General features: G+C 37.6%; 2 protein-coding genes and 1 non-coding gene across 4 annotated transcripts; 1 reads left to right on the top strand and 2 right to left on the bottom strand.

The window, feature by feature from the left end:
• Positions 1–132: 132 nt before the first annotated feature.
• Positions 133–1,305, bottom strand: Pdcd-5 (programmed cell death 5). The gene is made up of 4 exons (XM_076802995.1): positions 1,077–1,305; positions 702–810; positions 414–577; positions 133–339 (listed from the first exon to the last, which is right to left on the bottom strand). Exons 1-4 carry the CDS (start codon positions 1,140–1,142, stop codon positions 292–294), a joined length of 387 nt encoding a protein of 128 aa, XP_076659110.1. The 5' UTR covers positions 1,143–1,305; the 3' UTR covers positions 133–291.
• Positions 1,306–1,553: 248 nt separating this feature from the next.
• On the bottom strand, positions 1,554–15,370 carry LOC143365295 (uncharacterized). Of its 2 annotated transcripts, XM_076805354.1 has the most exons (7): positions 15,033–15,370; positions 6,531–6,789; positions 5,907–6,163; positions 5,078–5,463; positions 4,642–4,910; positions 3,665–4,269; positions 1,554–3,043 (listed from the first exon to the last, which is right to left on the bottom strand). In XM_076805354.1, the coding sequence occupies exons 1-7, from the start codon at positions 15,065–15,067 to the stop codon at positions 2,596–2,598; spliced, it is 2,259 nt and encodes a 752-aa protein (XP_076661469.1). In that variant the 5' UTR covers positions 15,068–15,370; the 3' UTR covers positions 1,554–2,595. The 2 variants fall into 2 exon arrangements, with proteins under 2 accessions (XP_076661469.1, XP_076661468.1); XM_076805353.1 differs by lacking the exon at positions 15,033–15,370 and having other exon boundaries at positions 6,531–7,826.
• Trnal-aag (transfer RNA leucine (anticodon AAG)) lies at positions 11,174–11,255 on the top strand. The gene has a single exon. It is a non-coding gene; the product is annotated as a tRNA-Leu (tRNA).
• Positions 15,371–15,599: the final 229 nt, after the last annotated feature.

The following is a 15,599-nucleotide window of genomic DNA, read 5'->3' as shown; positions in this document are numbered from 1 at the left end:
GAAAATAATAAAATTTGGGCGACAAGGTGAGACTGTAAAAGGAATAGCGAATAGCGCATGGAATTTTGCCGATGTTTGTGCGTCCGTGACCGCGTACGCGTGAACGTATTCTACAGTTTGAAGGGGCAACAATCAAATCAATTTTCTTTGTCTTTTTTTATTTCAATATACCATAAAAAATAAGAACATACAACTAATTAAGCGTATATCTGTGTATTATAACTTCAATTCTTGAGTGAAAATAAAACAAAATGTAATGATGCTTAGCACGGCATATATTATTTAAAAGTACTATAAATCGTCATCATCAGAATCTAGTGCTGCTCTTCGCCTGTCAAACTAAAATTCAATTACATGATTAACGTTTGTCCTATTCAAAAATACTAATGTACATAAACATAATGTTAACTAACCTTGACAACAGTTCGTCGTTGAGTTTGTTGATTTACACTTTCAAGTAGTTTAATGAGTTCTCTTTCTCCCAGTTTACCAGGTAGTTGACCTTGTTGTGCCATAGTTAATATCATATCTTCTACCATTTTTCCTTTTTCTGGTTTTCCAAGACATAATGTATTAACTAAAGAAAAAGTATAGAAAAAAAGTATAGTATAGTTAGATGATTATACATGTATGCAAAAGTCTTAAAAATTTCACAATATCCTGCTATATCTACTAAGGTTCAAGTACATTGATATTCTTACGTCTTGCCCTGGCTGATTGGTCTAACACTTGTATAAGGATTGCATTCCTCATTTCTTCCATCTCTTGCCTTTTTTCCTCCATTGATGCTTTGTTGTCGGCATTTCCACCCTGTATATATTAAATACAATAGCAATAAATATAAATAATTTAGTTCCTATATGTTCTCCATTGTGAAATATTAAAGATAGTCAAAACTGAGTTCCGAGAGCACAAATTAATTGTACATTCGCTATTTCTAATTTTAGTAATTTTACGCATGATGACCATGCATGAGTCTTGTATTTTTTAAATAATTTTGTCATTTATATTCTGCAAATACGACATATGCAGTGGTCAATTTTGTCGATATAAAACGACAGCATTTGATAATATACCTTATATTGTTGTTGCAATTGAGCTAATCGTTGCTGTCTTATCGCTTCAAGTTCCGGGTCCGCCATTTTTGCACAATATTAACTTTAAACTATATACTCTTAAATAAATTCGTAACAGTTCAACGTCTTTCTCCAAAATCCGTTTATATCGAAACAGTGACGGATGGTATCTATATAGATTGTAGCTCTCAGTATCTCCATTTAAGACTTGCCGCAAGCAGTCTGAAGTTAGGTGAACGTACTCGTATGTATCGAATGGATTTACGTATATCTAGATATGTATATGCATTCAGTAAAATTTGGATTCGTGTAACGGTGATCGATGTGTAAATATTTACCTGTATTCGTAATGTTTCCTAATTTTCAAAGTTATTATTGTATCATGCTATAGTAATCACATTAAATAGCAACGATTTCTTGTAACGACGCATCATTTTAAACAGGCAGCATTTGTGTACTTTTATTTTTCAATATATAGGTACGTTTATTAAATATTTAAAAGTAGAATAACGATTTTATTTAAATATATAAATGTACTTAGTATTTCTACAAGATTTAGAAATTATACAAATAGACAAGAAATTTGATAAAGTTAGAAATTTTAATTTTTTATATACATATAGTATGTAGGTATAGATATTTGTATACAAATGACAAGGAATAACAAAGTTTTTGATTTCACTTGCTTTAATATAGATTTCAGTATAGAATAATACAATATTATAAACTTGGCAGTTTTATGTATGTACGATATACATATGTTTATAGACTTTCTACATTTATAATTTATATATTTAAATCTTAATGAAAAGGAAGTATTATGTCTACCAGAAAGCTTTGACCAATTTCGAAAACAATGTTTAATAGAAATTACATTTATTATTTTATTAGATTTATACTGTGTATAAGATGACAATTTTCCTCACAGAAAAAAGTGGAATAATATAATAATCATTTTTTATCTATTTTTTTGTAGCTTTAAATATGGAAAATTAACTTTAAAAAATGCATAGTACTTTCTACTAGACCTAATAATTTCTAAACAACAAAATTTGTTCAATTTGCTATATATTATAAATATCATATCTAGACTAAGCATTTAATATAATACTGCAACAGAATAAATTATCGTAGACATATTTTATAATCTGTTTTTTAAAATCTTATAAACTTAACATCTTCTTAAACTTTTTAAAAGGAATGTATAAACAAAAAAATACATGATTTGTTAACTTTTATGAAATACAAATTTTATGTTTTCTACATATTCATATACAAAGTTTTATGTTGTTCTTTGTTACTCAGCATTGTTTTGCCATTGTGCAACAAAAGTAATATGTATTGAATGCTGCACTAATTTCTTCATTAAATTGTATACAAGTATGTATATTTGTTTGAAACGAAAAATTTGTAAAAGACATATACTTGTAATATGTTTCACATTTGCGCAAAAATTGTATTATTTTGCACCAATAAGGAAAGTCTACTTTTATTCAAAGCAAATAATGCAGTTATTGCTTTAGATAGTATTTGTACTGTCATACCATGGTGGCATCCAATTACTTGTAGCTCTATTTCTTCCTTTGGAGTGGGCAAGCGTGCCATCAATATTATAATTTCTATCCGTTAGTTTCCTGCGTATCTCATTTTTATTCGAGTCATAAATTTCGTTATCCAAAACGACAAATGATTGACCATTACTATGTTGCTTAGTGGTTTTACCGAAACTAGGAGAATATGGTCTGATAACATCAGTGGGAAGTGCACGATCAGGTGAAGGATTGCGTATCCTTCCGGAAGACTGAAGTGATGGCGATCGTCTGCGTCGAAAACCTTGGGATTCATCATCAACGTTACAGACATGAAGTCGATAAGTTGGACTAGACGATTCGTCCTTTAATCTGTTGCACTCTGGTGCATCTAACTGTCCTAGCTTTTGTGGGTGAATTTGGGATGTCCTCGAATGTCTGTATTATTATAACACGATAATTACATTTACATCGAAGAATTGATACAAGGTGTTTCTTTAACATGACACAGTATTTTTAAGGAACTGTTTGGGTAATCAATATAAACTCAAGAAGAGCCTTGTTTAAACAATAAATTAATTGTTCTTTATTATTATTACACATTGTTACATGCAAGAATTTTTCTTATAATTACATGCACGATTTCAATTGATAAACAAATATATAAATTCTGATGTATATTAACTTCTATGACACGGAATGGATGAATAAAGAACATATATGAGTTTATCAAATTAATACAAATGTGGATCCAAATGAATTCCTTAAAAAAACAGTTGCTAATGAAACACGTGTATAATCAATGCGAAACAATAATCATAACATTTCAATAACATTGTTCAACAAGTATATGCAATATTACTTCACAAATAATTTCTTCAATTTCAACAAATTCCAACAAACAAGACTTTCAAAATCAACGATATCAAAGCTGATTTGTTTCATATTACTGTACCTTCATATAAGTTCGAGGTCCAAATATGTGTTAAACAGTGTAATTGAGAGAAGTTCACGTCAAGTAAAAAATATCGTTTGTTTTACCAATTTTTGCATACAAACCTGCGACTACCCGAGGGTGGTTTCCCGCAAACGCTGTCCTCGTGGATTCGGGTATTCAGTATCTGAAAAGCGTTCTGATCCTGGACAGTATTCACGCGATCGAATTGATCCGCGTTGTGTATCCAGTGATTCTCTTTCCGTCTGGAAGCACTTAAACTATGATCTCGTCTACGGTGCATTCTTGGATTGGCGCATTGGCTTTCGCGTTTCGTACAGTAAGCCATCCTGTATTCCGGTTCGAGGTCGATGTTTCCCTCCAGCCGTAAACTGGATGGCATCCTCAAGGGTTCCACCTTCGGCACGCAACCGTAGGGAACATACTGAGATCTCACCTCGCTGGTCAGCTCATAATCGCATCGTTTGCTGTCCTGTTTAGCATAAGGCGCACAGTATTCCGGGGGAACCAGCGTTGATCTCAGCGTCAATGGCGGTTTTCGATACACAGGGTGGTCCCTCTGATAATCCAAGTACTTCGATTTGTATTCCGGATCCTGGTCGATTTTTGTGGAAAACTTGCTGGTAGGCGACGAAGAAACCTTCGAGCCATCCGCTCGCCCGATCTCGTCTTCCGGTTTTATAATTTTCGGCCGTCCCCTTGGAAAATTCTGCAATGGAACAACGTAGCTTTACAAAATGCATGTAGAAAGTGTTTTGTGATATACTGTCGGGGACAAAATTAAATGGACTCCCTTTAAATACTAACAAGCTTTTTGAAATTAGACCAAACGATTTGAGTTTTCTGGAGATGTTTAATTTATTATTAGAAAGATTTAATGAAAAATCACCATTGGTCGAAATTGTGAAAAGAAAAGTAGAGGTCGCGATTTTTAATTTTTCCATCTGTGCGGATCGGATAAGGTAAATCGTCTGTAGATCTATGTAAGTTATACAGGGTATCCGAAAAATGTATTAATTTTTTCCCCGACTATATTTCACTCGAGTTTTACGTCGAATCAGGTTGAAAAAGTAGAAATTGCCTTGTACGCGTCTTTGTACTCAGGAACTTCGAGCGGCGGACACTTCAAGTCTTCCAACTTCGAGACCAACATCTTCATCTCTTCTTCCGTTCTCTTCTCCTTTCGTTCGTTTCGCCTCTTCTCTTCTTCTTCGATGTCTCTGTTCAATTCGCTCATCAATTGCGCCTCCCTTGCACGGGGATTGATAAAGTTCTCCGTGTTTTCCGTGCTTTTGAAGAAATCCGTTCCTGTTCTTAGATGCGTTTCCGGTTTCACTGGTTGCGGTCTTTCTACAGTATAAAATATTCAAATTAAAGCAAATGTTCAGTGTCGATCTGGTAACGCTTCAAGATCACTATTCAAAGCGCGGTATAAATTGCTTCGTGAAACTTAGCTCGGATTAGAACTCTCTGAAAATCATGCCGACCCTATTTTGGAAAACCAACTTGTACGTCACCTCTGTTGTGATGTCTCTTGAAAACTTCGGTGTACTCCGGCATGAAATTCGATTCACCCTCCAACTTTAGATTAGTATGCTGTCTCAGCAGTTCCGGTCTACGCACACCCACGAACGGCACGTATTTCTCGTGGTTTTCGGTAGTCGTTTCAATCTCACCCTCAAGTTTCAGGTGCGTGGGCACGCGCATAAGCTCCGGACGACTGACGTTCAACCACTGTATGAATTTCTCGCATTTCTCGGTGGTCGTCTGCAAGTCGCCCTCCATTTTCAGCGAGGTGGGTCTTCGAGCTAGTTCCGGTCTGTGCTGACCTTCGTAGGCTACGTACGACGAGTACGTTTCCGTGTCCGTGTAAAACTGTCCATTTCTTTTCAAAGTGGTACCCCTTTTGCGAAATTGAAAATAAATATTATTAGTCTTGATATATCAACCTCGTTTATCAGTAAAGTAAACAGCAATTATATGAGCCTCTCACTTGCCAAATCGATTAACTCCGCAGAATATAATTTTCACATAAACATTGTGTTTCGGCTTGATGCGAAAAATTGTTCAAGGGGGCATGGAAAATGAGGTTGCCACATAATCGTTAAAGTAAAAGTACTAAAATAGAGTAAGGCACCCGATTACTGTGGAGGTACCAATTACTGTGCCTATATGAATTAAAATCAGTTAATATATATGTTATATATATCTTTTTGAATATTCATTATGCTTGAAAAATAAATATGGTCACATAGGCACGGTAATTGGTACCTCCACAGTATAATTGGGTCCCTTATCCTTGTCCCGATTAACGATAACTATAACGTTTTAAAAACAGTGATTTACCTTCTAATCAGAGATGGTCGTTTAGGAACTCCAATATGGCCGACGAACTTGGAGCTTTCGGTGTGGGTCTCCATCGTTTCATCCTCGTTGGTATGCCACAAAGCCGTCGCAGATTCTTTATTTATTGTGCCTGGTTCCGTGTCTACTTTGTTTCGCTCGTCGATCTCTTCGTGATCCGAAGCTTCCGTGCTCTCTTCTAATAAATCCTTCGGCCGAACATCTTCGACCGGTTTGCTTCCTTCCAGCCAGACATTTTCCTACGGTAAGGGGTACATCTATGAATCGGAAAATTGTTGCTTAATGAATTTAGTAATCAGCCGCCCTGTTTGTTTATTTAATGCACTCCGTTTATTTTCCGAATTTTCTTTCAGTGACTTTTACAAAGCAGAACAACTGATGCTGAACGAAAGACTAAATCAGAAATGTTAAAACTCACTTTGCATCGATTCTGTTTATTGCAAATATCAGTGTACTAAATAAGTCTTCAAGAGCGATTTTCTCAAGATCGGAACAAATTGCAAACAAGTTAGCGAAGAATGGCGTTTCAAGTAGGATACTTCCTAATATGCTACCAGCCAGTTTCGAAGGTTAATCGAGATTTAAACAAATTACTCTTCGGCTAACCTTGAGCGAATCCTCGTTATTCGCACGGGTGGTTTTCTCAGGCTCGAGAAGTCTGTCTTCCGATTCCGGATAAAGTCCAAGATTGTCTTTCGGCTGACCTTGAACCCGCCTTCGTCGGTAACGAGCTAATTCGTCGACCGTCAACCCTTCGAAAATCGGCCATTTTTCCTTCGACTTGGTACTTCGTCCTTTGCCTTTGGCCTGCGCTAGCTCACTGTCCGAGGATGATTTGTTGCCATGTTTCGAGGAGGACCTTTGCCTGTGTATAAATTTAATTCTCCAATGAAATTTATGGAAAAATAGATTAGTAAACATTTTTATAGAACATACTAAACAATCTAATTCGCCACAACAGATTTTCAGGTTTCCCGCAAAGTATTTGAAATAGGGAAGTATTTTTCCATCGAGTATTGATTTTAATTGAATCAAGTGACAATCAATCGAAGAAACGTTTTTGTCAGGACTCATATTCCGAGTGATATCGATCGTCTTTTATCTTTTAGGTTAATGGAATACCGGCCGGTGTTATCGCATTCCTAAATTACATTCCAGACGATATTTATCCTATTTGAGAGCTGTCAGCGGAATTTGAACAATTGGCCATTCAACCACCATCCACTTCAACCTACTCTGATATTTATGAACCGTGCCCATTCGTGGAATCGGGTTATTTTACTATCGAACAAAAGCTCGGGATAAATGTCGATGTTCTCATAAATTATTAATTTTCAAAATGTATAGAATGTCCCAATTTCATAGGGTCTCCAATAGTTTCGTAGATATTCGGAATAATTTAAATGCCACCCGGAAAGCTCTTCTAAGCTCGCTAGTTTAATGGATCAGCTTCCATAATTAAATCGTAGATCGTAACTTTGCAGATAACGAATCACTGACGACGAGGCGTGACTGTGTACCAAGAGTTAAGAACTTCAAGACAATTTAGCGTGACTTTTACAAATCAAAGTATCAAGGTCTTGGGTTCAGCACAGGAGACAGATATCGTATCAGTCCTGGTACTCAGGTTTCTGTATAGCATTCTATTTTAGGCTTACTGATTTTTGAAGTGAAATCAATGGGAATCACACTCGAGCTGAGATACTGGCTCAGCTACAAAATGTTGAAATTGTCTACAGATATGAAGAAGATTTTTGCAATCACTGACAATGTTTTCAAGGTTTTGCCTTGTCTCGTCCAGAATTTATATCTTCTAGAGTATCTGCCTCTGTACAGTATAATATCATTATATTTATAATTATATTATATTTAGAGGCGAAGCCTTTACATTCACTTCCCCAAATTATTTTTTCTATGAAATCTCGTTCACGATTTAATTTGATTAAATCTCCCCCTCGCGACGAGACCATAAAACTTGGAGTATAAGTTTTTGTTGCCACTTTATTGCACTTCCGAATAACCCAAGGCATGTGAAGAGCCTGATCAGACCTTGTATACTGTGAAACCACCATACTTTTGTACATAACATGCATCAAACGCATACACACTCCCAGCGTTGTGGGCCTTTGGTCAATCTCATGCTAGTGGCACACTTCTCTTTCAAACTGCAATAAAACGGCAACAAAAAGAAACGTACTTCGTGTTTTATGGGATCGTTGTAAAGGAGACTTTAATTGTCAAATTTACAGTGATTAAAATCGCGACAATGATTCTACGAGCTTCCTACAGGTACTTATAAATATTTCAAGAAAAAGTGCTGCACTTTCTAGTCTTTTTCTTACAAGGGACATTACCCGAATGTAATATGCCGATTTCAATGGAATTTATAGAGGATATAGTTGAAAAATATTTGACACGTATTTTTTTTATCTGCAATGATCCATATCTAGGAGGTGAAAATAGACTTCAAAGTTTGGCGTGGAAACCCTATTTTTGCTATTATCCGAAACAATTATTTGTTTAACATTATATTTAAAAAATTCATCTTTTTCCTGAAATCTTTTTATATAACCACATTCCTTGATCGAAAACACACAAATTAAAAGAAAAATCGTTGTCCTAGACCCTCTGGTTCCCGAAAAATTAGCAAAAATAGGGTTTCCACGCCCAACGTTGAGGTCTATTTTCACTCCTTAGGTATGGATCATTGCAGATGAAAAAATACGTGTCAAATATTTTTCAACAAACTATATGCTGTATAAATTTCATTAAAATCGCCGTGTGATACCTGGGCAATGTCCCTCGTTAGCGTAAGATCTGGAGTCTGTTAATGGAAAACGAATGTAGTAATACGAAAATCGAATAAAGGATTTTCGCTTCTAATTGGATCTCGGTGTCCGAAACCGGTTTGGAAAATCTGATCGAAACCGATGGTCTGCTTTCGGAGCAAACTGATCCGGACGCACGAGGGTTCCGTTCACTGTACTTTGCGACTGTACGAATACCATTTGCAGCGTAGATTACGCGTCAGTGTTCACGGTGTTTTTCCGAAAACGCCGGTGTCACGAGCAAAGCGGAGGAACCGGTTCCACGTGGAGGCCCGGCCGAGGTTGTTGACTAGAGATGAGAGAGCCTGAAGAGATGGAACACCGAGCCGGGTGGATGCCCGGAACGGACTGAAATCCTTGCTCGCGGAAACTGAGGCTGTTAGGAGGATCAAGGTGGGTCGGGGGTGGCGACGAAAGGGGCGTAGGGGCGTGCAGGGGGTCGAACGAGGAACAGGAAGAGGGTGGTACGAGGCTACATGCCTCCACAAGGGAGACTCGTAGACGCGACGCATCGATCTACGAAGAGGAGCCTGAAAAAGAAATTTTGTTGCGGGCTAATGGCTCGCGCGCACGGAAACGCTCCGGTATTACTCTGGAGACGTCGTTCATTGGAATTCTCCGATTCAAATACCGGTTGATACAAAAATCTTGGACGGCCCCTTTCAAGGACGACTTTGCTTATCCACCGTGTACCTCCTATCCGTTGGATAATCTCCAGTTTCACCTCTTGGAACGATCTTTTTCTTAGAAACGGTGCAACAGGATTAGAGGGTTGAATATTTTTCAAAGAAGACTCTTCTGCACCATCACTTGGATTTTACGTGGTGCACAGTCATTGGACAAGCTGTAGCAGAATCAAATTACCTCTTTAGATAATTGAACAAACTAGTTTCGTCCTCTGGAATGATTTTTCTCTCAAGAATGGTGCAACAGAAGTAGAGGGTTGAAACATTTTTCAAAGAAGACTCTTCTGCACCATCACTTGGCTTTTGTGTGGTGCACTGTCATTGGACAAACTATGCAAGAATGGAACAAGCTTGGTTCATCTTTTGGAATGATTTTTTTTCTCAGGAAGGATGCACAGTGTTTGGAGATCGAACATTAATAATAACTTCATTAATTATTAAGCTCCTTCTTTATGTAGCATTTGCTAAGAATTCTATTAAATAGTCTCCGACTAGGTAAAATGTTAATTTACCCATGAATATTTACAACTCGTTGATGTGCAGAAATTTTCATGAACCAAATGGCGCGTTTCTTGAAGTTCAACAATATTATTTTCTGAAACTATGAATAAATGTAGAAAGGAATTGAAGTTATAATTTCTTGCATAAATACAATTATTCATCCTCTTTAATTTCAATGCTAATTGTCAATATCATGCGCAATAGATTGTCCAGTAAACTTTGAACAATGCTGTACTTAATTGAAAAGCAGGAAATGACATCGACTGTTTCACTATTGGCATCTTAACGTGACCCACAAAACCGGTAATTGAGTGTAATTGACCAACGTTTCCTTGTGATTGGCACACAATTACAGAGTTCTTTCAAATTGGCCCCGATTCGATGCATTCTAGCCATTATTGACGTGCATTTGGATTAGACCCAAGCTTCGGACCGATACTGTGTACAACGAAGAAAATTCTGAATTATACCTCCGATAGATGCTTCATCTTTCTAGAACCTTCGACCAAAACTTCCTTAAACTTATTTATTATAAATGTTCCACAAACTGTCATAAATTTTTATATATAACTTTGCAAAATTTAGTACATCAATTAAATATCTCATTGAAGTAAAATTGAAACAAATGAGCGTCTTAGATTTTGATATAATTTTACGTTTCGATAAATCGTCTACTATAAGAAACATTTTTGTAATGAATACTTCAACTTTGTATACTTAATCGACTGCGAATTTTTGTGCGTTTATAAACAAATTGGCTGGGTGAAATCTAAAACAGTAAAAGATTAGAAAAAATATTGTTGTTTTCAGTGTATCATAATTGGTAAAGGGTAAAATCAATTTTTATTGAACACTTGTTTCCCACGATCGATGTAGAACATTTTCATTTTGCATATAGCTCCGCGGTCTCATAATTAATATTTCAAACGTGAAAAAGTTAAATCGTAGAATTCTTTTTTTGTCATATTACAATATACTTCTTCAAAGTTTCGCTCCATCTTACGCAATAACAAATTTATATGCAAATATTTTTAGGGGATGATTTCACCCAGGGCTGCGAGATGAATTTTCTTTAAAATAAAATGATTGTTCGTTTTTTCGCGTGTTCTAGAATGAATCCTACTAAAATTAGAATTTGCATGTACCTGTACCGCTTGTTATGTTGTTCAGCCTGTAGAAAAAATTCGATATGCAAACTGCACGTGATTACATACGATCCAGTTCGTTGTCACATGGTAGCGTGGCCGAGCGGTCTAAGGCGCTGGTTTAAGGCACCAGTCTCTTCGGAGGCGTGGGTTCGAATCCCACCGCTGCCAATTTTTTTTTCTAGCCTCGTATGTTTCTCCCGAGATCAGTAAAAACGATGCCAATCAAACTGAAGATACTCTTTTAGTTTTAGTACACGAACGCTCCGATATAATTCCATGTAAAGCGCGATCGACGAGCAACGAGCACGAATCCTAAAATGCATTCACGGAATAATGGCAGTTCTGAACGTGACAGTAGCACGACAAATTGCTACAATAACGATACAGACAATTTACTTCAAATGGAATCACAGCAAAGTTAAGCTGCGTGGATTCTCATTTTCATGGGTTGTTTTATGAAAGCCAGAATCAGGAGAAAGTTGTTTTCGTTAATTAGAAAATTTGTTGCGATTATTATGAGCTAACAATACTATTAAGTTTTGTTAATATACAGATTTATATTTACATTTATATCTTCTTTTTATTTTACTTTGGATATGACATAAATGCATGAAGCTGTACAGATTGACAATAAACACGTGATCATACTCTATTTTCATTCTCTTATTTTCTATGGAAGTCACAAGCAAACCGATAAATTTCGAGTGAATAATGACTAGATTGCGGATCTTTGTGCAGAATAAAACTTGCCTGCATCGATTGCAAGAAACAACATCTGTTTTTTTAATAATTTTAACTTGTTGGGAATAAAATTAGGGGCAACAATATAATCGCTAAAAATACAGTATAAAACCGAATTGTCTTTTGAAGTACATTGTAAATAAGGCGGCGAAAATGATAGGGAAGAAAATTGAAAAAAATTCAAAGTGCAAAGGGTGAAAGCAAACTAAGCAAGAATAATTTCGCAGTCGCTTTGCATACACACTCCTTCCAGTTTCTTAACGCGTCGACCGCGCCAGGAGTTCTTAATTATTAATTATTCGCCGCGATCAATCATCGAATAAGGGGACACTCGCCATTTCCATTTACATGTTACGTCGTTGGTGGGAGAGTGTGCCCGGCTGACATCGTGGCTGGCATTCCGCGATCAGCGTTTCTCTTTCCAATCTCGCGAATAAAGTCACGAGACCTCGTGGCCTGGTGATTCTTATTCGAGATCGTTCGTGCGCCGAATTATATCACGGCCGGGGCACGATCGCCGAGGGGGATCCAACGGTCGCGGCCCGGTGACCCTAATTTTCGTTCATCGTGTCCACGACAAATCCGCATCGCGCCCACGCCGCACCGCCAAACAAATGTCCTTTCCGCGTTGATGTACGCACACGCAATTATGTTCGAGTAGCCGGTCAGAACTTTCGCCGGTCCGCGATTCGCATTCGATCCGCACGTATTTTAACCGGCCATGCTTGCACGCGACCACCCACACCGAAGAAGTACCGTCGCCACATGCTCAAAAAGTCCTTTCGCTCATTCTAAGGCATTTCACTTTTTAACTGCTCCGTTTTACAGTTTTTCGTTCGCACCCCCATTTCCGCTGGATATATTTATCTTTTAAAAAAGCGAACTTATGCTGCCGATTTTCCTATTTCCCATAAATATAATTTGAGAATATTTTTAATTGCTCCATTTTACAGTTTTTCGTTCGCACCCCCATTTCCGCTGGATATATTTATCTTTTAAAAAAGCGAACTTATGCTGCCGATTTTCCTATTTCCCATAAATATAATTTGAGAATATTTTTAATTGCTCCGTTTTACAGTTTTTCGTTCGCACCCCCATTTCCGCTGGATATATTTATCTTTTAAAAAAGCGAACTTATGCTGCCGATTTTCCTATTTCCCATAAATATAATTTGAGAATTTTTTTAATTGCTCCGTTTTACAGTTTTTCGTTCACACCCCCATTTCCGCTGGATATATTTATCTTTTAAAAAAGCGAACTTACGCTGACGATTTCCTTACAATACTTTTTATGCCTTACGCATTCTCCGTTCTACGTTAACATTAATTATTCTACATCAAGATGTTCAAGAAATATATACGTAAAAAGTGAATACTGTTTAGCCAGGCCTGGTTCAGATTTTAATGAAACCTACCACTTTAACTAGACACGGAAGGTTGAAACTCATTTATTAGAAGGCTTAAGCACGACATCACGTTTAAATATACCGGAGACTCTACAAAAGCACTTAGCCTTCATTTCGATGATGAACAACCGAAGCGCGAGAAGTGCTTTTAGATGGGACAGGAAATTAAACCTCGATACGAAATTTATCGACAGACACTGTCAATTTTCATTCGAGCTCGACGCTTGCTGCCCTTAATTCTTAACAATTACTTAATGAAAAGATTCGAGACAGTCCGGCGTGCAGTCCAATAAATGGTAGTGGCTCCGAAGCCATGGATCGATCAGGAATACGATAGTAATAGAGAGAGATCATACAGCTATCTACGATATCGGTACCAATTACAAGAGAGAACCGGACGTTTAATTTTAGAAAACGCCACGAATTTATTTTCCTTTCGTGATGGAGGTCTCGACCTCCATAAAAGCACGTATCCTGCCAATCATAAATTTACATTACCATTGCGGGAATATCATCCAATCTCCATATTCGGAAACCCGACTGACTTCGAAATTCGTTTTGAGGTCAGCATCGGACGGGAATTAAATTAAAAAATGCAATCTGTGCTAACCTCGATAACAAAAAATAATTAAGAAACAAATATTTACATACTTGAGTCTCTTGTACACTGCATACATTATTGAATGAAAAAAAAACATTTCTTAAACGAGTTAAAATTCCTCTTAATGCGTTAAATATCAATTAAGAATAAAATGATAGTAATTAATGCTAGAGAAAAGTGGTTCTAGAATTTTCTAGTGGTGCTAGAAAAGTGGATTGAAAGAACTATAAAAGTATTACATGTTTTTTACTTGTCTAAACGAAGCATTAGAATTCAGGATATAATTGACGGGAAAGCATTAAAAAATATTTACTTCGAACAGAAAAAATAATTTGCCAATGAAAAATGGTAAATCCGAATATCATTTTTGTTTTCAAAAGAGAAGAAACACAACGGCAAGTTTCTAAATAAACGGGCAACGTGTAACAATAAATCACTGCGAGAACCGTTGCAAAGCCAACTCGCGGAAACTGCTGTTTCTTTCACACGAACGTAATATGCAAATTTCGATGAGTCTCTCCCGAGAAGTTCATTAAACTTGGAGAGTTCGATACCCTGCGATACGTTTCCCGCCGGTGCGGTGCGATGCGAGCAAACAGAAACTGTGACGTTTTCGCAGTCGGTAGACAGACTATAGCGACATTATAAATCGTGTTAAAGCAATCACATCGAATTACACAAGGAGAATAAGCTCACTGAAATTTAGAATAAAAAATCCCAACGAAACTCGACCTGCATGAATTCTAAAAATCGGCATTTTCAAAAATGGGAGTCGGTAGGACATGCAGAGGTCCTAAGAGGACTTGTCAGAGCTTGTGCAGAGCCTTAGGTTTCACTAATAGACAGCGGATTTCACGCATTTATGACAAAAATGAGTAGGTGTAATTTGGAACAGTGAAACTGTTAGAGGAATTGAAAAATACTGTTATATTATTTTCAATCAATTAAACCTATCAAAAAGGAAAATAAATTTTCATTTCACTCCAGTTTGTTGCAATTCAGGTAGAACATTTTCTACCTGAGTATACAGTCTACGTAATCAGATACTGGAGGCGCTAATTTAACCGAATCCTTGTGTTTCGTGCGGGCAGCAATTTTCAGAGATTGTTGCGTCTAGCGCGGACGATATGCAACATTCCGCTCGTTGTCCAGCGAGCATAATCTCGGCGGTTCGTTGTACCTTGTCTATTGACCATACCTTTTGCCGGAACGGTCCCTTTTGCCCTCGCCCATCGCATCTTCTTGCACGACGATCAGCTCCCGATTCTCACCAGCACCAGGTCGATGATGCGATCACTGACTGCCGGTCCCTTGTTCCCTGATCGGACGCTTATCGAGGGAATGGTCGGCTCGTTGAAGGACGCGAAGATCGATAGGATGACTCGACCGTGCCAGATCCTTCTGCTGGCGTGACTGGCTTTTTGGGCAAGATGTTAATGAGAAGGTGCCGGCGATACACCTGCGCAGCTGCGGAGGGTTGGACGCACGGCTCGAACCGACGACGACGACGGTGGTGTGTTACAAGAAACATACACTCGTGACCCGTTAACCAGGTTGAATCGCAGCCGTTCTCTATTTCTGATCGTCGCGACGGCTAACGACTTAAGGCGGTGGGCACGGCTCAAGATTGTGTGAGTGCATCCCCTCCCTAGTTCCGCACACGTACCCGAGTTTTGCAAGGGTACGGGAGGCCCGCTCTCATTTGTTAACAATGCAAAAATAGTACTGTTCTGTAGTCAAAATCGCTAGATAAAAGTTCAATCTA

The sequence above is a fragment of the Halictus rubicundus genome, chromosome 2, assembly GCF_050948215.1.
Source record: "Halictus rubicundus isolate RS-2024b chromosome 2, iyHalRubi1_principal, whole genome shotgun sequence".
Taxonomy (NCBI): domain Eukaryota; kingdom Metazoa; phylum Arthropoda; class Insecta; order Hymenoptera; family Halictidae; genus Halictus; species Halictus rubicundus.
The sequence above is the reverse complement of the archived record's forward strand: the minus strand, read 5'-3'. Positions and strand labels throughout refer to the sequence as shown.

Excerpts from the sequence above, each read along its gene's own strand:
- Pdcd-5 (XM_076802995.1), bottom strand. The coding sequence starts at position 1,142 with ATGGCGGACCCGGAACTTGAAGCGATAAGACAGCAACGATTAGCTCAA. Across the intron at positions 811-1,076 it reads AATTGCAACAACAATATAAG|GGTGGAAATGCCGACAACAA; the intron begins GTATATTATCAA and ends TAATATATACAG. Across the intron at positions 578-701 it reads CCAATCAGCCAGGGCAAGAC|TTAATACATTATGTCTTGGA; the intron begins GTAAGAATATCA and ends CTTTTTCTTTAG.
- LOC143365295 (XM_076805353.1), bottom strand. The coding sequence starts at position 6,998 with ATGAGTCCTGACAAAAACGTTTCTTCGATTGATTGTCACTTGATTCAA. Across the intron at positions 6,164-6,530 it reads ATAACGAGGATTCGCTCAAG|GAAAATGTCTGGCTGGAAGG; the intron begins GTTAGCCGAAGA and ends CCCTTACCGTAG. Across the intron at positions 4,270-4,641 it reads AGTACAAAGACGCGTACAAG|AATTTTCCAAGGGGACGGCC; the intron begins GCAATTTCTACT and ends GTTCCATTGCAG.